General features: G+C 37.1%; 1 protein-coding gene across 1 annotated transcript in view; it reads right to left on the bottom strand.

Annotated features, from left to right (window-relative positions):
- Positions 1–18,858, bottom strand: part of LOC5563562 (G-box-binding factor) — a 63,208-nt gene extending 44,350 nt beyond the window's left edge. Inside the window, exon 1 of the mRNA XM_021851717.1 lies at positions 18,160–18,858. Within this exon, the coding sequence (XP_021707409.1) occupies positions 18,160–18,177 (18 nt within the window). The 5' untranslated portion in view covers positions 18,178–18,858. The remainder of the gene's footprint in view (positions 1–18,159) is intronic.
- Between the last annotated feature and the right edge of the window lie 1,146 nt (positions 18,859–20,004).

Below are 20,004 nucleotides of genomic sequence, written 5' to 3'. Positions count from 1 at the left end.
GGTGCCCTCGGGAAAGCCAATTAGGAACATGTGCGGTACCACATCAATATGGGCATCAAATTTTAAGATTTTTAAAGGTGATGCTTTCCTGAATCACTGGCTGTGACGACCACTCTATATTAGGTTCCAAGTACCCCGGGGGATGTGGCCAATTCAAAACATGTTCAGAACCATATCAATATGAGTAACAAACTTCAAGATTTTTGAAACTGAGGCTCCCGGAAGCACCACAGGCTGCTATGGCCACTCTATAGTAGGGTCGAAGAGCCCCGGGATGAGTGGTCAATTTCGTTCATGTCCGTAACCATTATAAATATGGGTACCGAACTTCAAGCTTTTGGATAAGATGCTTTTAGAAGCAGTTTGAAATTAGTTACTTCCTCAGGGCCACCACAAACCTACCATAGAGTAGTCATAGCAGCCGGTAGTTCTAGAAATGCTTCCGGAAGCATCACCTTCAAGAGCTTTGAAGTGTGATACCCATATTGGTATGCTCCAATGTTTCGAACTGTCCACATCCCCCGGAGCAGCTAGAATTTACTATTTAGTGGTCATGGCAGCATTTGAATTTGAGCAAAATTTTGCCTGTCTCAATCATTTTGCCTATCCCCTGTTCATCCAAACAATATTATTTCAGTGGGTTTTGGCTTCCAGATGTGCACGGGGAAAAATGCGGCATGCTATACAAGGAAAAAGAGTCATGATTTTGGGAGGAACGTGTATTTTAATGCGAACTGTACCCCATTATATGTTCAAGCAAATCATGAGACATTTCTTGTGGGGCCTTCCTTAGCTGAGTGGTCAGCGGCTACAAAGCAATGCCATGCTGAAGGTGTCTGGGTTTGATTCCCGGTCGGTCCAGGACCTTTTCGTAATGAAAGTTCCTTGAGGCATAATGTCTCATCGTACCTGCTACACGATGTACGAATGCGAAAATGGTAACTTTGGCAAATAAAGCTCTCAGTTAATAACTGTGGAAGTACTCATTGAACACTAAGCTGAGAAGCAGGCTCTGTCCCAGAGAGGACGTAATGCCAAGAAAAAGATGAACCAATTAAATCTAAAATAAGCCTAATGTTGGCAGTGGGAGTCAAACGTAACATAAAAACGAATGTCACCTTAAGAAATCTCTGATTTCAGACTTATCATGCTAAATGACTATTATGCCAAACGAACGCCAAACACACTCAATTTAGAATACCAAATCTCGGCTTATTTTAACCAATATTCGCACAGCCGAGTAGTCGGCAAAGAAATTTCCTGGTACCTCGGGAAATAAAATCCGAGTATCAGTAAACCGTGCTTGGTTGTTAAGCAACCGGACAATTTGTTAGCTGAGTCTTGGTTCAAATTGGAACACCGAGATCCGCACAGCTGAGCTCGTGAAAAAAATCTAAGTGTGGGCCCTTAATATGCCAGTGTGCCACTTGTTTGAGGCCAGAAGACCACTAGAGATAATTGCAACAAATCTGCACCTTACGGATTTAAAATTTGCTCTCAAACCATAATTTAACAGAAATTGTTTAGTTTTTATCTGATTTGATTATCGGAATAGCAGTAAAGTTGACTTAAAACCTGTACGAATGTCCTAGATGGTTTATTTTTCTGTTAATTAGTATTGATATAAATTTACGCTTATATTGAGCTGTTCGGTAATCCAATGGTTATTAGGCTTAAGGCGAAGTAAGCCGTCATTGAAATTTGTACGCGTCGTTGATGATTGTTGCTTATTCATCTCACGATTAAGAATCAAAGAAAACCAGTTGGTTTTGCACTGACACAGCTGAAAAAGTATCAGTATACTCTATGCATGTTATCGCGTACAGTGATATTTTTTCAAGTCAATATAAACTATCAAGAATGAGTTTTATCCATTTGAAATTCAAGCCGAAAAGTCATCATTGTTGCCAAAATGAATGACGGGCTACTTAGCCTTAAGAATCCTTCATTCAATCATCAAAAATTAAAAACCAGTTTATTCGTTCAAAATTGAAGAAATCCTTGTGAAAATCTATCATCGCTTTATAGATAGCCAATGCAATGCAATGATAGATTTTCTTGAACATTGCTAACACTTTGAGCAAAAAAACTGATTTTGAAAATTTGAAAAAGGATGATGGTTATTTTCCTCTTAAATTAATTAACTCATTACGCGTGGTAAAGATGGATAAATTATGGGTGAAATTATGGAAAAAATCCACGTGTTCGGCTGGGATTCGAACCCAGGACTGTTGTATGCTAGACGAGCACTTTACCAACTTAGCTACCGTAATCCGGGGGCAAATTGATCACTATTTTACAACTTTTTGTTGTGTTTTCCTTCGGAATACAAATATTGTCAAAAAAATTTCGACAAAATCAGTACTCCATTGATCTTTATCAGTTTACGTAATCGAATATTCATGAAATAATATTTAACATATCATAAAAATAGTTTTAATATCAAAAATGTAAAATGTCACTTCGGGGCAAATTTGATCACCATACAAAAAAGCAGGTTTAAAAATTTAAAAAAATCCCTCTACTAAATTTGGGTCTCCTGAATCTGAAAATGATATTAAAATTCTTACAAGTCGAGTATTTCATCATTTTATTGCAAAATTTAACTTTGAAAATTCACTACACTTTTTTATATTAAACTTTGGGAGGGATTATTAGAGTATGTTTAAAACTACAAATGAACTTTAACACTTCACTTTTTTGCAAAAAAAAAATAAAATACTAAAATCACTAAGGTGAGCAAATACCTTTAAACTCTAATATGTGTTGCTTATCTTGACAGATAGGCCTATTTCGTCTGCGACTTACAGACTTCTTCAGTGTCGAGTGCTCGACTTTTTTTTTTGCAAAAAAGTGAAGTGTTAAAGTTCATTTGTAGTTTTGAAAATTCGCCTAAAACGCCTAAATGTAGGCAAGTTCCCTTGAAATGAGCACATTATTTGAGAATAAACGGTTTTATGAGCAAAAAACTCTACTTGCTATGCTGCATGATATCAAAAATGAGTTCAGTAGTTCAAGTTTAAGCTTACACAACATTTTAAACACCTAAAGTTGACATAGCACCAGTGGATTGTTTAGCACCGACATTTCCAACTGTGTTGCTTACACCATCAAAAAGTGTGAATATTTCTATGCAAAACTCACCCTACTAAAAATGAAATAGTTGAAAATCATCATTAGACATCTATAAACTAGAAAACATGGATTGTATGTGGTGCCAACGAAGCCTTTAGCATCCTTAGGAGGAATTGTGTTTTTGTACCGACCTGATCAAAATCGCCCCAGTGATCAATTTGCCCCCGGTTTACGGTACCGAGCCATTTGGTGACCCAATAACTTTGAATTCGAAACTTGTAACCAACTGAGTTATTGGGTCACCAAGTGGCTCGGTAGCTTAGTTGGTAAAGTGCTCTTCTGGGTTCGAATCCCAGCCGAACACTTTTTTTCCATAATTTCACCCATAATTTATCCATCTTTACCACGCGTAATGAGTTTATTGATTTAGCGTTAGTAGTAATTTTGATTTTATGTGACATTAGACAAGAACAACAGAACTTCTTCTGGGTTTAGATAAGATATTATGGTATTCTTTCCCATTGAGATATATTGGTTTCATATACGAAGAACTAAATGTGAAAACAACTGTTTTGGAAAATTTCCCCTACAACTATTTTGAATAATCTTCAATCCACGTAATTATTGTGCTGAAATCTAATTCAGGTAAACTTCTGCGTCCATGAGTCTTCGTGGTATAGGCAGAGTGTCGTGTTTCTCATGTATACCTAAATGAGCTAGTGTGCCATGCGATATATCATATCGTAGCTCACAGATTATGTAAGATACGAGATACAGATACGTACAACACTGAGACGTACAACATATATCTTAGTGAGCGAGTCTCATGAGACATCTCGTGAGGCTCGTCGCATGCGCTTACTTGGAGTACTTTTATGCAGTTATGTTTGCCTAGTACAACAACCCTAGGAGGCATACGGCGTCGGTCTAGGCCTATTATGCTTCTTCGGTGGCCAGCACAAGTTTTTCAATTCAAATGCTAGAATCTCAACCGCGTTGAACCACGTCAGTCCTTTCAAACTGCCTACAGGCAGTTTAGTCCATCATTTGATCCCTTTCCATTGCTATTGGAACCTTTACCTGCGAGTCTCATCATCGCTGTCACATTGAGATTTTCTCATAAGACGGCGCATAAGCCAGTGCAAATGTGATCGTTTGAGCTAGTACATTGCTACATGAGACCTAATAAAATGTGTCTCACTATAGCACGTGCTCAAGCGCGCGGATATTTTTGTGCGCTCATGGCAGCTGATCTCAAGCTCTTGATATGAAGCGCGTATACATGATGTCTGGGTATAGGAGTAACGTGCCCTATCTAGTGAACAGGAAGTCGTGAAGTCGATTCTCACCGAGAAGACGTGTAACTTTTTTGCAAATTTCACTTCAATTTGTCCGTTTAATCCATTTGCAAAGTATATATCATATTTAGTTTTTCGGTAGCTGTTAATCTTCCAGTCGGTTGGTTAGCCGTAAAATCACGAATCATAATTGGAAAGATTCTTTAATCATTGAAAAATAAATCATTTCAGTTAAGGTTAAATCAAGTCACATTTTATTTTTAAGACTGGAGTTCTTATAATATTTCACAGTTTCCTTGCAAAGACCTTTAATTATTTTCCATAGTGAAAATGACTATTATATTTATATTAGATCCTTATTTATACTTATTCTGGATTTAATAATGAAAATTTTATTGAGACTATATTAACTTGAAAGTGGAACTCTAGCCTCGGATGGCACACTTGCCCCGTACCTAGAAGACAAAAAGATTGGGATACGTAACATTTTGTTTAAATTCAAACTTGCATAACTTTCTTCATCCGGCAGTCGGAGTTTAGTCTAGTTTCATAGAATAATCTGATTGAACCAACTCCCTGAAGAAAGCGCTAGTTTTTGAAGCCTACCACCATCTGTATGACGCTAGTGCTGGAGTAAACAAATTTACGCTTTGCCCTCATCAAACCCCGCGTGGGAAGCGACAAATGTCGTATGAGAAACACATTATAATATTGATAATCGTTTATCGTTGTACCTAATAAATTATATAGCGATTTCAGAAAAACTCGATAAAGTAATACGTGCTTAATACCAAATTGATAGGTAAAATATAAATGTCGCATTCGAAAACGAGCGTGTCTTGTGCCTAAAACGGTATTTTTGGACGAGCTGTCAAATCGGCACCTTCTCCAGCACAAAATTTTTGGCTTCACTTCAGTCTATTTTTTGTTGCTTATAGTTTCAGCTGGTGTGCATTAGATTGGTTCGAAATGAAACAAAAGAGAATTGCTTTCACATATTTCCTACAATTTTCAATCAATTATTAAATTAGAATTGTGATAAATTTGCATTACGAGGATTTATAGTTGTATGAGTAAGAAATGCTGTTTCATAATTCGGTATTTCCATGAGGAGGGGCATCCATGCATGAACGGAGCCCAGATATCCGTAGTAGTAAATGTGCAACTATTCGGCAAGACGAAGCTGAGAGTCGAGAGTTTGAATCTCACCGGTCTCCGCGAAAAACAAATGCAAAAACTCACTACAAACCTGACCTGAATTCGAGGCATCTACCTATTTATGATTTGCGAAAATAACAATGGGAAAGAGCCTGCTTCTCAGCTACAGTACTGGACAGAATAAAGTACGCATTGACCGTTTTCCCATACAAAATGGTCAAGTTTGGAGACCTAAATCTCAGCTTTTAGTGTTCCGATTGATCTGAAATTTTCACCACAGCCTAGATATAACATAGATTTTACTCAATTAAAATATCACTGCATTTGAAACACAATCTTTTAAATTATTGAAAATCTCTCAATTTACAAAAAATTGCAAAATTTAATTTTGAAAATATTTTGAAAACAATCAGTTTTACCGAAAAATGATGTTCTGCAAATTTGTGTGTCTTATCAAATTGTACATTTTTGCAGAAGGACATATTGCTCTGAATATTTTCATTTAAAAATTATTTTTACTTTAAAATTAAGTCATTTTTATCAAAATTTGAGATTTGCGATAACTTAAAAGTTCGTTAATGAAAAACTATGAATTTCTAGCCTAGCAAATTTGAGGTTACTTTCAAGCTGCGGTGAAAATTTCAGGTCAATCGGACAACTAGAAACCGAGATATAAGACTCCAAACTTGATCATTTTGTATGGAAAAATGGCCAATGCGTACTTTATTCTGTCCAGTACTGTAAGGTTAAAATGTTTGCTCTCGCTGGAAAGAGTACATTTTTTTCAAATCTGTAAAAAAGAACAAATCATCACATAAAATTGAAAAAAAAAACACACTTTTTGTTCGTGTATTTGTCTTATTTTTTTTTGTTGTGATCATTTTTGGTTTTGCCTAATTCTACACCTAACCCTACTTAAAACCAAACTCCTCAAAAAAAAAAAAAAAAAACTATATATATGGAAATATTTTCTAATTAGACTTTTTGCTGACATAATGCAAGCAAATGCAAGATTCATAATCATGGCCATATTCCTACATATTAATCACAGCTTGTCTGGGACACCCTATTCTCAACTTTTCCCGAAATCTAGCCCTCATATCATATGCTAGTTCTGTAAGATGCTTACTTACTATACTGAAACTCTAAGCGAATCCACTTATTTAGTCAATATTCACCTGGGGCAGACACAAACATTCTGAAAATGCCATTATTTTTGTTTATTTTTTTACTTTCAAGCCCGGGATGTCCCGTCTTTCAATTCGACTTTTTTGTCGAACTGTTTATCCTTCCTTTCCCCGATGACCGTAAGGACGTGGCCGGCGCCGTTATTGAAAAAATGTTATAATTTTCCAAATCATTTAAAGCAAACTAGAATATCACTACGAAGCGTGTAATTATATCATCATTCAGGATAAAATCTAAAATTAGTAATGATAAAAATTACTCAAAAAATATGTTTACAAATGTCATGTTAGGGTCGCCATGTACCGTTCTAAGTCACCATTTGCCGTGCTGGTGAACAATTTACCGTGCGTACCTATAGTTTTCGTTATGATTTAATTTCGTATCTTTACGGAAAGATCTTCGACCAGTGGGATTCGAATCCACGACCCTCAGCTTGTAAATTCCGTTCGTAAAATTAATGTTCTTATTCTACTTCATCCTAATTGGTTTCCATCACAATTGCTTGTCTTAGTTGAACCGGCTAAGTTTGCCACGGTAACCTTGCATAACTAGATGCTGACTTGCATTTCTGGGTTGCGTTTATTAACCAGTGACATTCGTGCTTTTCGTTTTCAGGCTATTTACTCAGAGTAGCAATCGTCTAACTTTTGCTAGAGGATAGCTCCCTGTCATAAAAGAAACACTTGTATTTCACTTTTCCATCGTGCCCAGATGAAAGCGTCCGATGTGACTGGTTTACCCACACCGTGTTCCAAACGACTGAAGATGCTGCATGCCCGTTGCCATACGGACAAAGTACCTACCGATCGAACGAGGAAGAGATGTGTTCTCCCGTAGGCTTGCCCCAACCAACAACAACCAACTCGAACGGGTTCGTAATAGGTTAGTGGGATTGCATAATTGTCGGTTTGTAGTTGCTTGTTCAGCTGTTGACAACCGCGGGTGGCGTTGAATGGGGCACTTTAGGGGTTGTCATATCGCCTATAATTATCATGTTGATGGTGCGATGAAGAGTCAATAATGTCAAACATTGACAAAGGTCGTCGTAAATTGCGATTTTGTAACAACTGACCCTATGAGTGGGAGATGTGTTCATTGAACAGAAGATCATCTTTCAGGAAGACAAAAACCATTTTTTGCGAAAGATGCCTGAAATGGCAGCTGATGAATCCAATAACGCGATCATTAGCTTTACCATTCTCATCCTGGTCTCGATTTTTTCCCTTGGTTGGTAAAGTAAATGTTCGTCATGTAACCTTCCATCCAGTAGTAGAGCAATACAGCGATGAAGCATGATGATGCATCACCGGAGATAATCTAGTTCTTCGACGAGTAATCGTCATATTTCCACGAAGAAGAGTCACAGAAACTCGTGTTTACTGGTCGTCCCCAGGTGCGAAAAGAAGGAAAATCACGCCAATTACAGAGCGGTAGTGAGTTCGTTTTTGTGCCGCTGCACAATGGGATCATTTCAGGAAAAGACGATCAAAACCTTACACGCAAAACAAAATATAATACAAAAATGTAGAATATCGTTGCAAGTACAGAAAAGACAAGGTTTTTTATTTACAGAAATGACAAATTTCAATACAACATATTTATCTAATATTCACCCTATCTTTAATCTTAATCTTTTTGAATCGATAGTTTTCATACCGCTTTTTTATAGTTATCAAAAATTGAGATAATTTGTAGTTTGTCACAAAAAAATCACCCAAGACCCTTTAGACGTTGTGATCGTTTGTTTCTGAAATGATTCCATTGTGCGCTGTTCCCCTAAAGGCTGCACAATATATAAGTCGGAATGCTGCAAGGAGAGCGAAATTTCGAACAAAAACTCATCAACTACTACGTGCGCGGTAATTCATCAATCTTGGTCTTGAACGACAACGGTGCGGAGGAAGCCGCTCTGGTTACCTTGGCACAAAGCGCGGCAATTGGAGATGCGGCGAAAATAATGCGAGCAAACAGTAGCAGGTAAAGTGGAAAACCTATTGCCCCAGTAGGGTAAAGTGGGGCAAATTTTGGATTTTAGGGAAATAATCGATATACAGGGGATAGGCAAAATGATTGAGATAGGCAAAATTTTGCCCAAATTCAAATGCTTATAACTTTATGAAAAATGAATGAAATTGGATGCATCTGGAAGCAGTCGACGGCAAATTTGGTTCAGTTTTAAGAACTTCCTTGGCCATGTATATTGGCCACTGGACATCGGAGATGTTCCGGATTTTCTGAGGTCATGTCCAAATGTCATTTTTTCTGTCGCTTGTATTTTTGTGCGGTGTAAAGTTAGATAGATGTTTGCAATTTTCCTAGAAACTAGAACTAATAGGAAGTTGAATGCCACCGGACGCATTAAGATTGGTTGGAAATCGTCAGAAATATGACCATTTCCGTAAAACTGGTTCCGGAAAGCATGGTCAGTCATGTTTGTATTTCCAATCATGTAAATATTATCCGGAGCGGTATCCAAGTGGACATCAACCTTAAAAATGATGTTTCCTGCAGCGTATTCAGAACCATTAGATGTACAGACCACTCTATAGAAGGTTCCAGGTGCCCTGGGGGAAGTGGTCAATTAGGAACATATCTGGAACCATATCAATATGAGCATCAAACTTCATGATTTTCAAAGGTTATGCTTTCCGAAGCATTTCCAGCACCACCGGCTGCCATGACCACTTTATAGTAGATTCCAGGTGCCCCGGGGATGTGGCCAATTCAAAACATGTCCGAAAACACATCAATATGGGTAAAAACATCAAGATTTTTGAAGGTGATGCTAATAGAAGTATTTACAGCGCAACTTATTTATATGACCACTGTATAGTAGGTTCCATGGGCCCTGGGGGATGAGGTCATGTTTCGAGTTGGCCACATCTCTAGGAGCCCCTGGAATATACTATAGAGTGATTATTATATCTTGTGGTTCTGAAAATGCTCGCCATTTTCCAAGTCACATGGATCTTACTGTTTATGGTAGAATGTGATTCTAAACAGATGAACGGACATGTTCCGAATCGGCCACATCCCCCGGGGCACCTGGAACCTACTATAAAGTGGTTATGGCAGCCGGTGATGCTGGAAATGCTTCGGAAAGCATAACCTTTGAAAATAATGAAGTTTGATGCCCATATTGATATGGTTCCGGATATGTTCCTAATTGACCACTTCCCCCAGGGCACCTGGAACGTTCTATAGAGTGGTCTGTGCATCTAATGGTTCTGAATACGCTGCAGGAAACATCATTTTTAAGGTTGGTGTCCGCTTGGATATAGCTCCGGATAATATTTACATGATTGGAAATACAAACATGACTGACCATGCTTTCCGGAACCAGTTTTACGGAAATGGTCATATTTCTGAAGATTTCCAACCAATCTTAATGCGTCCGGTGGCATTCAACTTCCTATTAGTTCTAGTTTCTAGGAAAATTGCAAACATCTATCTAACTTTACACCACACAAAAATACAAGCGACAGAAAAAATGACATTTGGACATGACCTCAGAAAATCCGGAACATCTCCGGTGTCCAGTGGCCAATATGCATGGCCAAGGAAGTTCCTAAAACTGGACCAAATTTGCCGTCGACTGCTTCCAGATGCATCCAATTTCATCCATTTTTCATAAAGTTATAAGCATTTGAATTTGGGCAAAATTTTGCCTATCTCAATCATTTTGCCTATCCCCTGTATCTAGAAAAACTATTACAGTTGAATGGGAATAAATATCACACAGTGAATCTCAAACATGTTTGCTACAATTTGATACATTTTGATAACAAATTTTAATATTCTTTGAAACAGCAGTTTTTCAAAAAAATAGGCAAAATGTGACATTTTCAATACTTTTTCCTAATTTCTAGAAATTTCGCCCCACTTTACTCTATGGCAACGCTTGGCAGAGCGATCGCGCACTACTATACTGTGAGACGTAATGAGTTGATTATAGGCTTCTGGTTACTACTGGTTGCCTACCGGTGCCGATGTTTCGTGGATTTAGGCAACCGACATTGGTGATGACGACGAAAATAACTCTGTCGAATGGTGTCTACCGGCGACAGAGTGCAACCATCTGTGGGAATAAAGGGGTTTCCTGCCGCTGTTGCAATTCGCCTTTGGCAGTGTTGTGGAAGCAATGCCGTAAATCACATTCATATGTGACCCATTTCGCGAGAGATTGATAGTGTGCCACTAACTGAATATCTATGTTGCGTGTCGTCGGTCAATAAATCTATTTGGATCATTTTTAATAAATCAATATATCTAAAAAGGAATTCAACTATCTGCAACCTGTGTGTCAATGCTGGGAATGGTCTATTTGATCTCATATTGTGTAAGACGATTTTTAAACATATAATTAAAATTATTTGGTTCACCAATATTAATATTGTCCGAAAATTACGTTATTATTTCCTTCAGTTCTTCAAAGTAATTTCTTGATATTTTCCCAGAAACCAGAATACTTAAAAAAATGATTATTTTAGAAACCCCACCAAAAAAGTCAAAAGTTATATCTATACGAATACCGTGTGGGACCGAAATCCGTACACCTAAGCACTAAGCCAAATAAAAGCCTCTGATAAAAATATGTGGATTTGTAATAGGCAATCGCTCAGACTTTTTTTTCTATAATCTTGACATCTTTTTAGATATAATTAATTCAAAATTTGAATGCGGAAGATGGCAATCTTTTAAATATCTAATAAATTAGAGATGGTAGTATTTTTAGTTTATGGAATGTAAACAGTATATTGACGAACTATTTAGAATAATTATTATTGGTTCTCCGTTAGTATTATCATAATCTTATATTTAGGCTATATAAATAAATAACACTATTGTGTTCTAACTGCGCAAACTGATACATTTTCTTCTTCCTATTATTTCTGGTGTTACGTCCTAACTGGGACAAAGCCTGCTTCTCAGCTTTTAAGAGTACTTCCAGTTATTAACTTAGAGCGTTTTTTTTCAGCATTTATTATCACATATAATGCTTATTGCAGAAAATCAGACAGCAAGATAGTATACCCCTTCTAGCACTAAACCGAATAGCGCCTTCCGCTTTTTAACTAGCGCTGCCTTACCTGTGCGTTAAACCTAATGTCGGAAGTAGTGCGCTGTATAGAGCATCAGATGACCTGTATAGCGCACTACTTCCGACATTAGGTTTAACGCACAGGTAAGGCAGCGCTAGTTAAAAAGCGGAAGGCGCTATTCGGTTTAAAGATTCGTCTATAGATTCCACTGAGGATACCTCTAAGAATTCTTAAATAAATAATTGTAGAAGTAAACAGCATCGATGGATGCAATTCTACAGTAATCCCTGGCAGTTTAGAAAAAGTTCATACAGAAAGTAATGTTGAAATTTCAGGCATGTTTCTAAAAAAATCTTTAAACGATTTTGCGTTAGTGTTAGTGTTGCGAAAGAAATCTTTAAGGAGTCCCTTTTACAAACTTTAAGGTAGTTTTAATCCTAAGTGGAGTTCATTATTTTTGACAGAGAAGTATCTCGCGAAATCCCTGCATGAATTTGTCCTGAACATGTCCTTAGATAAATCTGGGGGGAATCAATAAAATCATCGGGCAATGGAGGTATCGAGTTATAGAATACAAGTAAGTAAGTGCAAGAGTAGAGAGAGAGTTAACTGTAAGATTAAGATCATGTGAGAAAATGCAGGGGTGGTTATTTTATGATAGAGTATTTTGGTTAACAGCCTGCCTAAGTAACATGCATGGGGAAACAGTCGTTGATCCGTCTCTGGTTCTAGAAAATGCCATGAACGAATAGGTCAACTGTGATAGATTGAAAGTGAGAGAAAGAAGTGAGTAAAATATATAACTACATAGTACGAGAAAAGAGACGAGCCTGGGATTGAACCCATGACCTTCTGCTTAAGAATCAGAAGCTATGGCAATTAGACCACCAACCCCATCATTAATTTTTTTTAGTTCTGAGAAACTTCTTCGTCTACGATCGTCTTGCCGAATAGCCCTGCAAGAATAATAAGAGGTTTTATTTAAAGTGAAGATAAATCGAAGCCAAAGTTCAAATTTTCAAGAGCACGGATCTGAAGAACCAAGCATCCGTTTGAGCTGAAAACCTATTCGATTGGTCACCACCAGCTAGTGATCAATCGATTAAGTTTTCAGCTAAAACGGATGTTTGGTTCTTCAGATCCATGCTCTTGAAAATTTGAACTTTGGCTTCGATTCATCTTCACCTTAAGAACGTAAAGCCTGGACTCCGACTAATCCGAGAAGGAGTGCCTGGAACATTTTAAAACGAATCCAACGAGGATTGCTAAATATCCGAGGAACTCTGGTGTGCTTCTTGGAGGAATACCAGAACGATTCTTGAATAAATCTCAAATAATTCATGGGAGAATTTCTTGTTTTTTTTCGTAGAGTAGTACTTGGAAAATCTTTGAACGAATTTCTTGAATAAAAATAATTTCTTGAATATAATAATTACCTTCAAAAATTATTCGAAAAAATCGTGTTGGGAAATTCTATAGAGATTCTTCGAGGAAGCAATGGAAAAGTTTCCTGCAGTAGCTGCTTATGTAGGTTATGTAAGAATTTCTGGAAGAAGCCCTTGAACAATTCTTGGAGGTGTTTTCTCAAATAATTTCATAATAATTTGAAACAACTTGCCAGCAATAGTTTCCAGAGAAATACCTTGATGAAGAATGAACATGGATGAATGGTGGAGAGAATTCTTGGAAAACCTATTGAAGTGAATTAGCAGTTCTTGGTAATATGCCTTCGAAACATAAAAGATCACATGAAGGAACTTTTTGATAAACATCTTGGAATGTATGATGAAAAAGTTATTTGACACATCACAAGGTATCATTGGTATTGAAATTCGTCGAGGCGTCATTAGAATACTTCCTAGGATAATTTTTAAGAAAAAGTGCCAGATGGAATAATAGGGAGATTTCATAGAAGAAATGCTTGAAATTATCTTAAGATAGTGTTTGAGACAAACCAGCCAATAATTGGAAGTATCTTAAAGGTGAAGATGAATCAAAGCCAAACCTCAAATTTTCAAGAGCACAAATCTGGAGAACCGAACACCCGATTGGGCTGGCACCACCAGCTAGTGACCATTCGATTAAGTTTTCAGCCCAATCGGGTGTTTGGTTCTCCAGATTTGTGCTCTTGAAAATTTGAGGTGTGGCATCGATTCATCATCACCTTAAGGAGGTGAATAATTGCAATATGATATGTTTTGAAATTAAAGTAGTTTTGCTTGCAAGGTCGTTGACAGAAACCTGGGGAAATTCATGGAAAAGTGATTGTTTGCGACATCTATGTTTTTTTTCAAACGAAGTCTATAGGTCTATGCCATAAAAATCAAATTATAGCTTGAATAAATTATTTCATCATGATATTTTGACCTCATTTAAAATAATTTAAATTAATCACTCTTAATTAATTTAAATTATTTTAAATGACGCAACATTGATTTTATACCTGATATGGACAATGATTATATATTACTCCCAGTCTTTGGAGAAAGTGAATTGCTACAGTTTATATTTGACAAAATTGCAAACTTAGGTCTTAATCAAATCAATCATGTAAAAAATCAACAAAACTGTTATCTTGATCTCTTGCTGACAAACGTCTCTGATGACTTTTGTGTTAATGAGGCATTGACTCCACTTTGGAAAAATGAAGTGTTTCATACGGCAATAGAATTTTCTCAGTTTATTTCTAATACAGATTTCTATATTGACAATGAATTTGAGGAAATATTCGACTTTAATTCAGCTAACTATGACAACATTAGAAATAAATTAAATAACATTAACTGGCAATCGATTTTGAGAAGCAAAGATGATGTAAATAATTCAACAGAAGTTTTCTACAACTGTTTGTTCAAAATAATATTAGAAGAAGTACCAATCATTAAAAGAAGGTGTAATGGTTTTTCAAAACATCCTGTTTGGTTCAATAAAGAAATAATAAATTTGAAGAATCGTAAACAGAAACTACATAAAATTTAAAAGAAGCATAAAAGTCAAGAGAATTTACAAGTATATTTGAATATGAGCGTACAACTCAACTCAGCAATGCGATTGGCATATGAAAGCTACAAATCCAAAACTGAGCAAGAAATCAAAAACTGTCCAAAGAATTTCTTCAACTATGTTAAATCTAAACTAAAATCAAATAACTTTCATTCTACAATGTATTTTAATGAAAAGGTTGGCCATACCTCACAAGATATATGCCACTTATTTTCAAAATTTTTTCAAGAAGTGTACACAACATACTCTGAAGCTGATCGTGATTATGAATATTTCGATTTCCATCCTGAATTTCCTAACGATGTTGGTATCAGTCATATAAATGTGCATGAAATATTGAATGGTTTGAAAAACTTGGATGCATTCAAATGAAATGGACCGGATGGAGTTCCACCAATCTTCATGAAGACTTTAGCAATTGAATTAACTACTCCTTTATTTTGGCTCTTTAATATGTCACTGGAGTCTGGAGTCTTTCCAAAGATGTGGAAAAGCTCATACCTTGTTCCCATTTTCAAATCTGGCAAAAAATCTGATATTATTAACTATCGTGGCATTGCCCTTATTTCGTGCATTCCGAAGCTCTTTGAGGCTATCATAAATGAAAAAGTATTCATCCAAATCAAAAACAGAATAACTACAGCGCAGCACGGCTTTTTTAAAGGGCGTTCGACAGCCACTAATTTGCTCGAATTTGTAAACTATTCATTGAGTGCTATGGAAAATGGAAATCATGTAGAAGCTCTATACACAGATTTTAGTAAAGCATTTGACCGTGTCGATATACCCATGCTTATATTTAAACTACAAAAAATTGGTATTGAAGCCAAATTGTTGAAATGGATTGAATCATATTTAACCACTCGCGAGCTAATAGTGAAATTCAAAGGAAAAAAAGTCAACTCCAATACATGCCACTTCAGGGGTTCCACAAGGCTCTCATTTAGGTCCACTTTTGTTTATACTGTTTGTGAACGATTTGTCGTTTATTCTTGACAAAATAAAAGTATTAATCTATGCTGACGATATGAAACTTTATTTCGAAATAAAAACTGCACAGGACATACATACTTTTAAACACGAAGTACAAATCTTCCACACGTGGTGTCGGAAAAGCCTACTACAACTGAATGTAAAAAAATGTAACCTGATATCTTTTAACAGGAAAAAAGACATTCCCAATGTAACAATAACTTTAGGCAATCAAAATGTTGAAAAATGTAATAGAATCAGAGACTTAGGCATAATTTTAGACTCAAAACTTACCTTCATTGATCACTATAACACTATGATAAATAAAGCTAATAATATGTTAGGCTTCATTAAACGCTTCGCTTATAACTTCAATGATCCATACACAATAAAAACATTGTTCATTGCCTATGTTAGATCAATAATTGAATATTGCAGCATAATTTGGTCTCCTTTTTCAACAGTACATGATAGGATAGAGTCGGTTCAAAAACAATTTTTATTATATGCTCTTCTCAAATTAGGTTGGACAGAATTTCCATTACCATCTTACAAAGCTAGATGTATGTTGATTAATATTCAAACACTAAGAGAGCGTCATGAATATGCCATGATTTCATTTATAAACGATATTGTATTCCATAAAGTTGATTCACCAGAATTATTATCTAAATTAAACTTTTATGTACCATCCAGACGTTTACGCCATCGAGAACTATTTGCAATCAACTATCACCGTACTAATTATGCAAAATTTGGGCCAATGAACCAAATGATGACTACTTATAATAAACATTACAATTCAATCGACTTAGCTTGGTCCAAAGCGAAGCTAAAACAATACTTCCGCACATTATCTTAAGAAGAAAAATTAGGTAATTGAATGTAGAAGTGTAACTAGCGCATAAGAAACTCTCTGTAACGGTCTACAAACATGCTTGACGACAATAAATAAATAAATTTGTTGACTTTTTAGACCAGGCCCCCTGGACAACGGCCTCTCCTGCCCCCCTCTGGCTTCATCCATGACTACAATGCCACAAATGGCCAAAATGTAATCGTACATTTTCTCGAATTTTCCAAACAAACTTTGAGCTCGTTGAGACGCCCAACTTACACTCCACTAAGATTTGATGAATTCCGTTCACATTTCGCAGTGGCTTCTGGGAGTCGGAATGAACAAATTTGGGGGACACAACTTAGGATTGTTGCATCTGTATGATTATAGACCAGCTTAGTGAGGATATACCAAAAAGGTAATAAACTGGAAAAGGAAATTCATGAATGTTTCCATTAATATGAAAATTTTCTCTACTGAAGATAATTATCAATTGCTCCTTAAATCTGATGCTAGTACATAGTACGATGTTAACTTAGTCAGGAATCTACATGTTTCTGTTCAATACTTGGCCTTTCAATTGAAGACGTATTTTCTTTAGCAGAGCGCCCTATGGTCTCGAGTGGCGAACTTACCATGGGCAAAAATCTACTATAATAAAGTTATAATAATTTCTTGGTTTTGCATTATTATTATGCTTTTATCTCTGCAAGTTGCCATGTCCTTGTAAAATTTTTGTCTGTGCAGCAGTGTGTGAATTTATTATTCCTATTTTTACAGTAGCCTTAAATCTGTATCACATTCGATATTTGATAATTTGAAGAGCTGTAAATAAACGTAACACTTTTACGTAATGCTTTTCATGGCACTTCATATGTTGTTTGGCCCGGTCGCATGGAAAATTCTTAAGCCTAGAATCGCTTACCGTTCAATTGAGTATTCTGAAATTTATACAAGCCAATTCCACAGTAATAACCCATCCGTGTTCACTATGTCACTCCCATTAAGAGCCGCATGCTTCAAAACGTGTTCTTCCACCTGTTCACCGTCATTATGGGTAATTTAATAAAGCATGTCATTCGTGTATTGGATCTCTTCTCAGCGTCACTTATTAAACCAACCAACTCGACCGCTGAACCATTATCAAAATCATCATTATTAATCACACATTTTGCAACTATGTTGATCACCACACTCTTCACCGTTCGTTCATGTCGTTCGGCATCTCGGCAAGACCACAGGTTTCAAAGCACTAAGAACCGCCGAGCCAGCACTTGGTTTCGTAATTACATAACTCTTTCGAGCAGTACACCAGTTAGAAATCCTTGATCGATCGATCTGCTCTGCATAGAGTTGCGTTTTGTTTTCTTGCACGCGCGTGTGGCGTAACAGTTCAGCTGCGTATTCAAAGTTTTTCACAAAGTCCTTGGAAGAGTTCTCCGTACGTTGAGACTCCGGTATTTGAACACGTCCTTCAAGTTAATTTTGAATTACAACCAGGTAGCACTCCAGTAACAATTTAAGCAATGTAGGAAAAGCAAGGCAAATTTTTGAACATAAAATAAACAATCTAATTACGACATACCACAATAATCCACTTCATTCTGTATCAACAGTCCATACGGTACTAAAAGGCGCTAAAATGCGGAATAACACTTTTATAATTGCTTCGAAAAACAAACCACTCGCGGTCGCTGGTTTGGGGTCTCTGCAGGAACGCTCACTCTCACTTTCGTCACATACGAACTTTCAAAGTGGGTCTCACTAGGCTCTCTCTCTCGTCTGCGAATATCCAACCGGCCTGTTTTAGTACACCGTACTAAAGTCTAGCCTTTTGCTCCGGTTTCAATTACGGGAGAGCAGAAACCCTCTCGTTTGACTACACAGGTTCGGAACTCACTGCACTGCACTTGATGGGCACGTGCTCAGCTGGGGTCAGATTGTCACACTTCTGCACCTGGCTAGTTAACCAATTCAGCAAAATCGAACTTACGCCACGACGGTTCGTTGGCGAATGTCGCGCCTCGGTGCTTCTGGTTGGAACGTAGCGCGCGCGAATTGGACGAATGGATCGCGTTCACGGGCTCCTCGCTCACAGTAGGCACTAGCATTCAAGTCTCCAGCAAGAGAGAGCCGTTGAAGTCGTTGGTGAGCGTCGCACGTGTGCTTTGTCTTTTGCAAAGAAGGGCTTTACTTTCCCGCGAAGTCGAAGTCGGTGGTGGTTTTGGTAGGGTAATGCAAAAATTCAAGATTCTTCTCGAGAAGCGATGTAGTGAATGGTAGTGACCATCGGGGTGGACTGGAAGGAACAAACTTTAACGCAATGGCCAACCGTTGCTTTTATATTGGGGGTCAATTTTAGTCGGTGTGACTTGGGGATTTTGTTGGATCGGGTTTCGGGTTTTCGATATGTGCTGTTTGCTGATGGATGAGGATGGGTGTGGATGCATGGGATAAGTACGAGCTGAGTTGTTATTGAGATGTGTTTTCATGATGGCAAAGTTTCAAAACCTATACCATTAACTATCTTTTTGGAGACCCAAAAAGCCGTAGCGGTAAACGTGTAGCTATTAACCCCTATCCGCCCAGCGTCCTAAAAATAGGACAGAAGTCCCGAACGCCCAGCGTCCTATGAATAGGGCAGTACTTGTAGTGCAAATATCTTGAAAATAAAGAGGTTTACAAGAAAACTGTCTTCTGCAAAGTTGATCACAGGACTGCTGACTTCCACTTGGTAACCATTTTAATTCAGAATCAACTCATCAGGTGGCGCACAGACGCCAACAAATGTTGCATATATAAGCAACATATGAAACAACTTTCCGACGTACCATGCCCACACAGATACGGATCACCCACAGTGACGGATCACTTTGACGTTCAACATCGGATAACTCGCTCAAAACATAAACGTTGACGTAAAACATATTTTTTGCATGTTATACTATTTGTCTTTTGCCATTTGTAATGTTAAGCACAACATTCAACCGCTAAATAACTGTATATTTGATAAATGTTTAGTTGGTAGCACACAGCTATCATTATATGGTCGTTTTCTGTAAGAAGTGCCGTCAGCATTCATAAGCTCCCACAGGTGGTAAAATTCAAATGTTATAGCATGTTTTATGCTCGTTCGCTTCGATTTAGTATGAATTCATCTTTGGAAAACATTTTACTCGATTTTTTATTCAAAATACCGAATGTTAGCACTCCTAACTAGTGATCCATAATATGGACCAGGAAATGATTGTTTACCACGGTTATGGATCACTTTAAAAATATGTAGATTTCTGCTATTTGATGCATTGGATTCGACATTTTCAGACAATAGCACTAAGGATAAAACTAATAAAACATCAAGGTTTGTAAATTGCATATTTTAGCAGACAAAAATGGGTGGAAAACTTGATGTGGAGCGAAAACAGTTCAT

This window comes from Aedes aegypti, chromosome 3 (assembly GCF_002204515.2).
Source record: "Aedes aegypti strain LVP_AGWG chromosome 3, AaegL5.0 Primary Assembly, whole genome shotgun sequence".
NCBI lineage: Eukaryota > Metazoa > Arthropoda > Insecta > Diptera > Culicidae > Aedes > Aedes aegypti.
The sequence above is the reverse complement of the archived record's forward strand: the minus strand, read 5'-3'. Positions and strand labels throughout refer to the sequence as shown.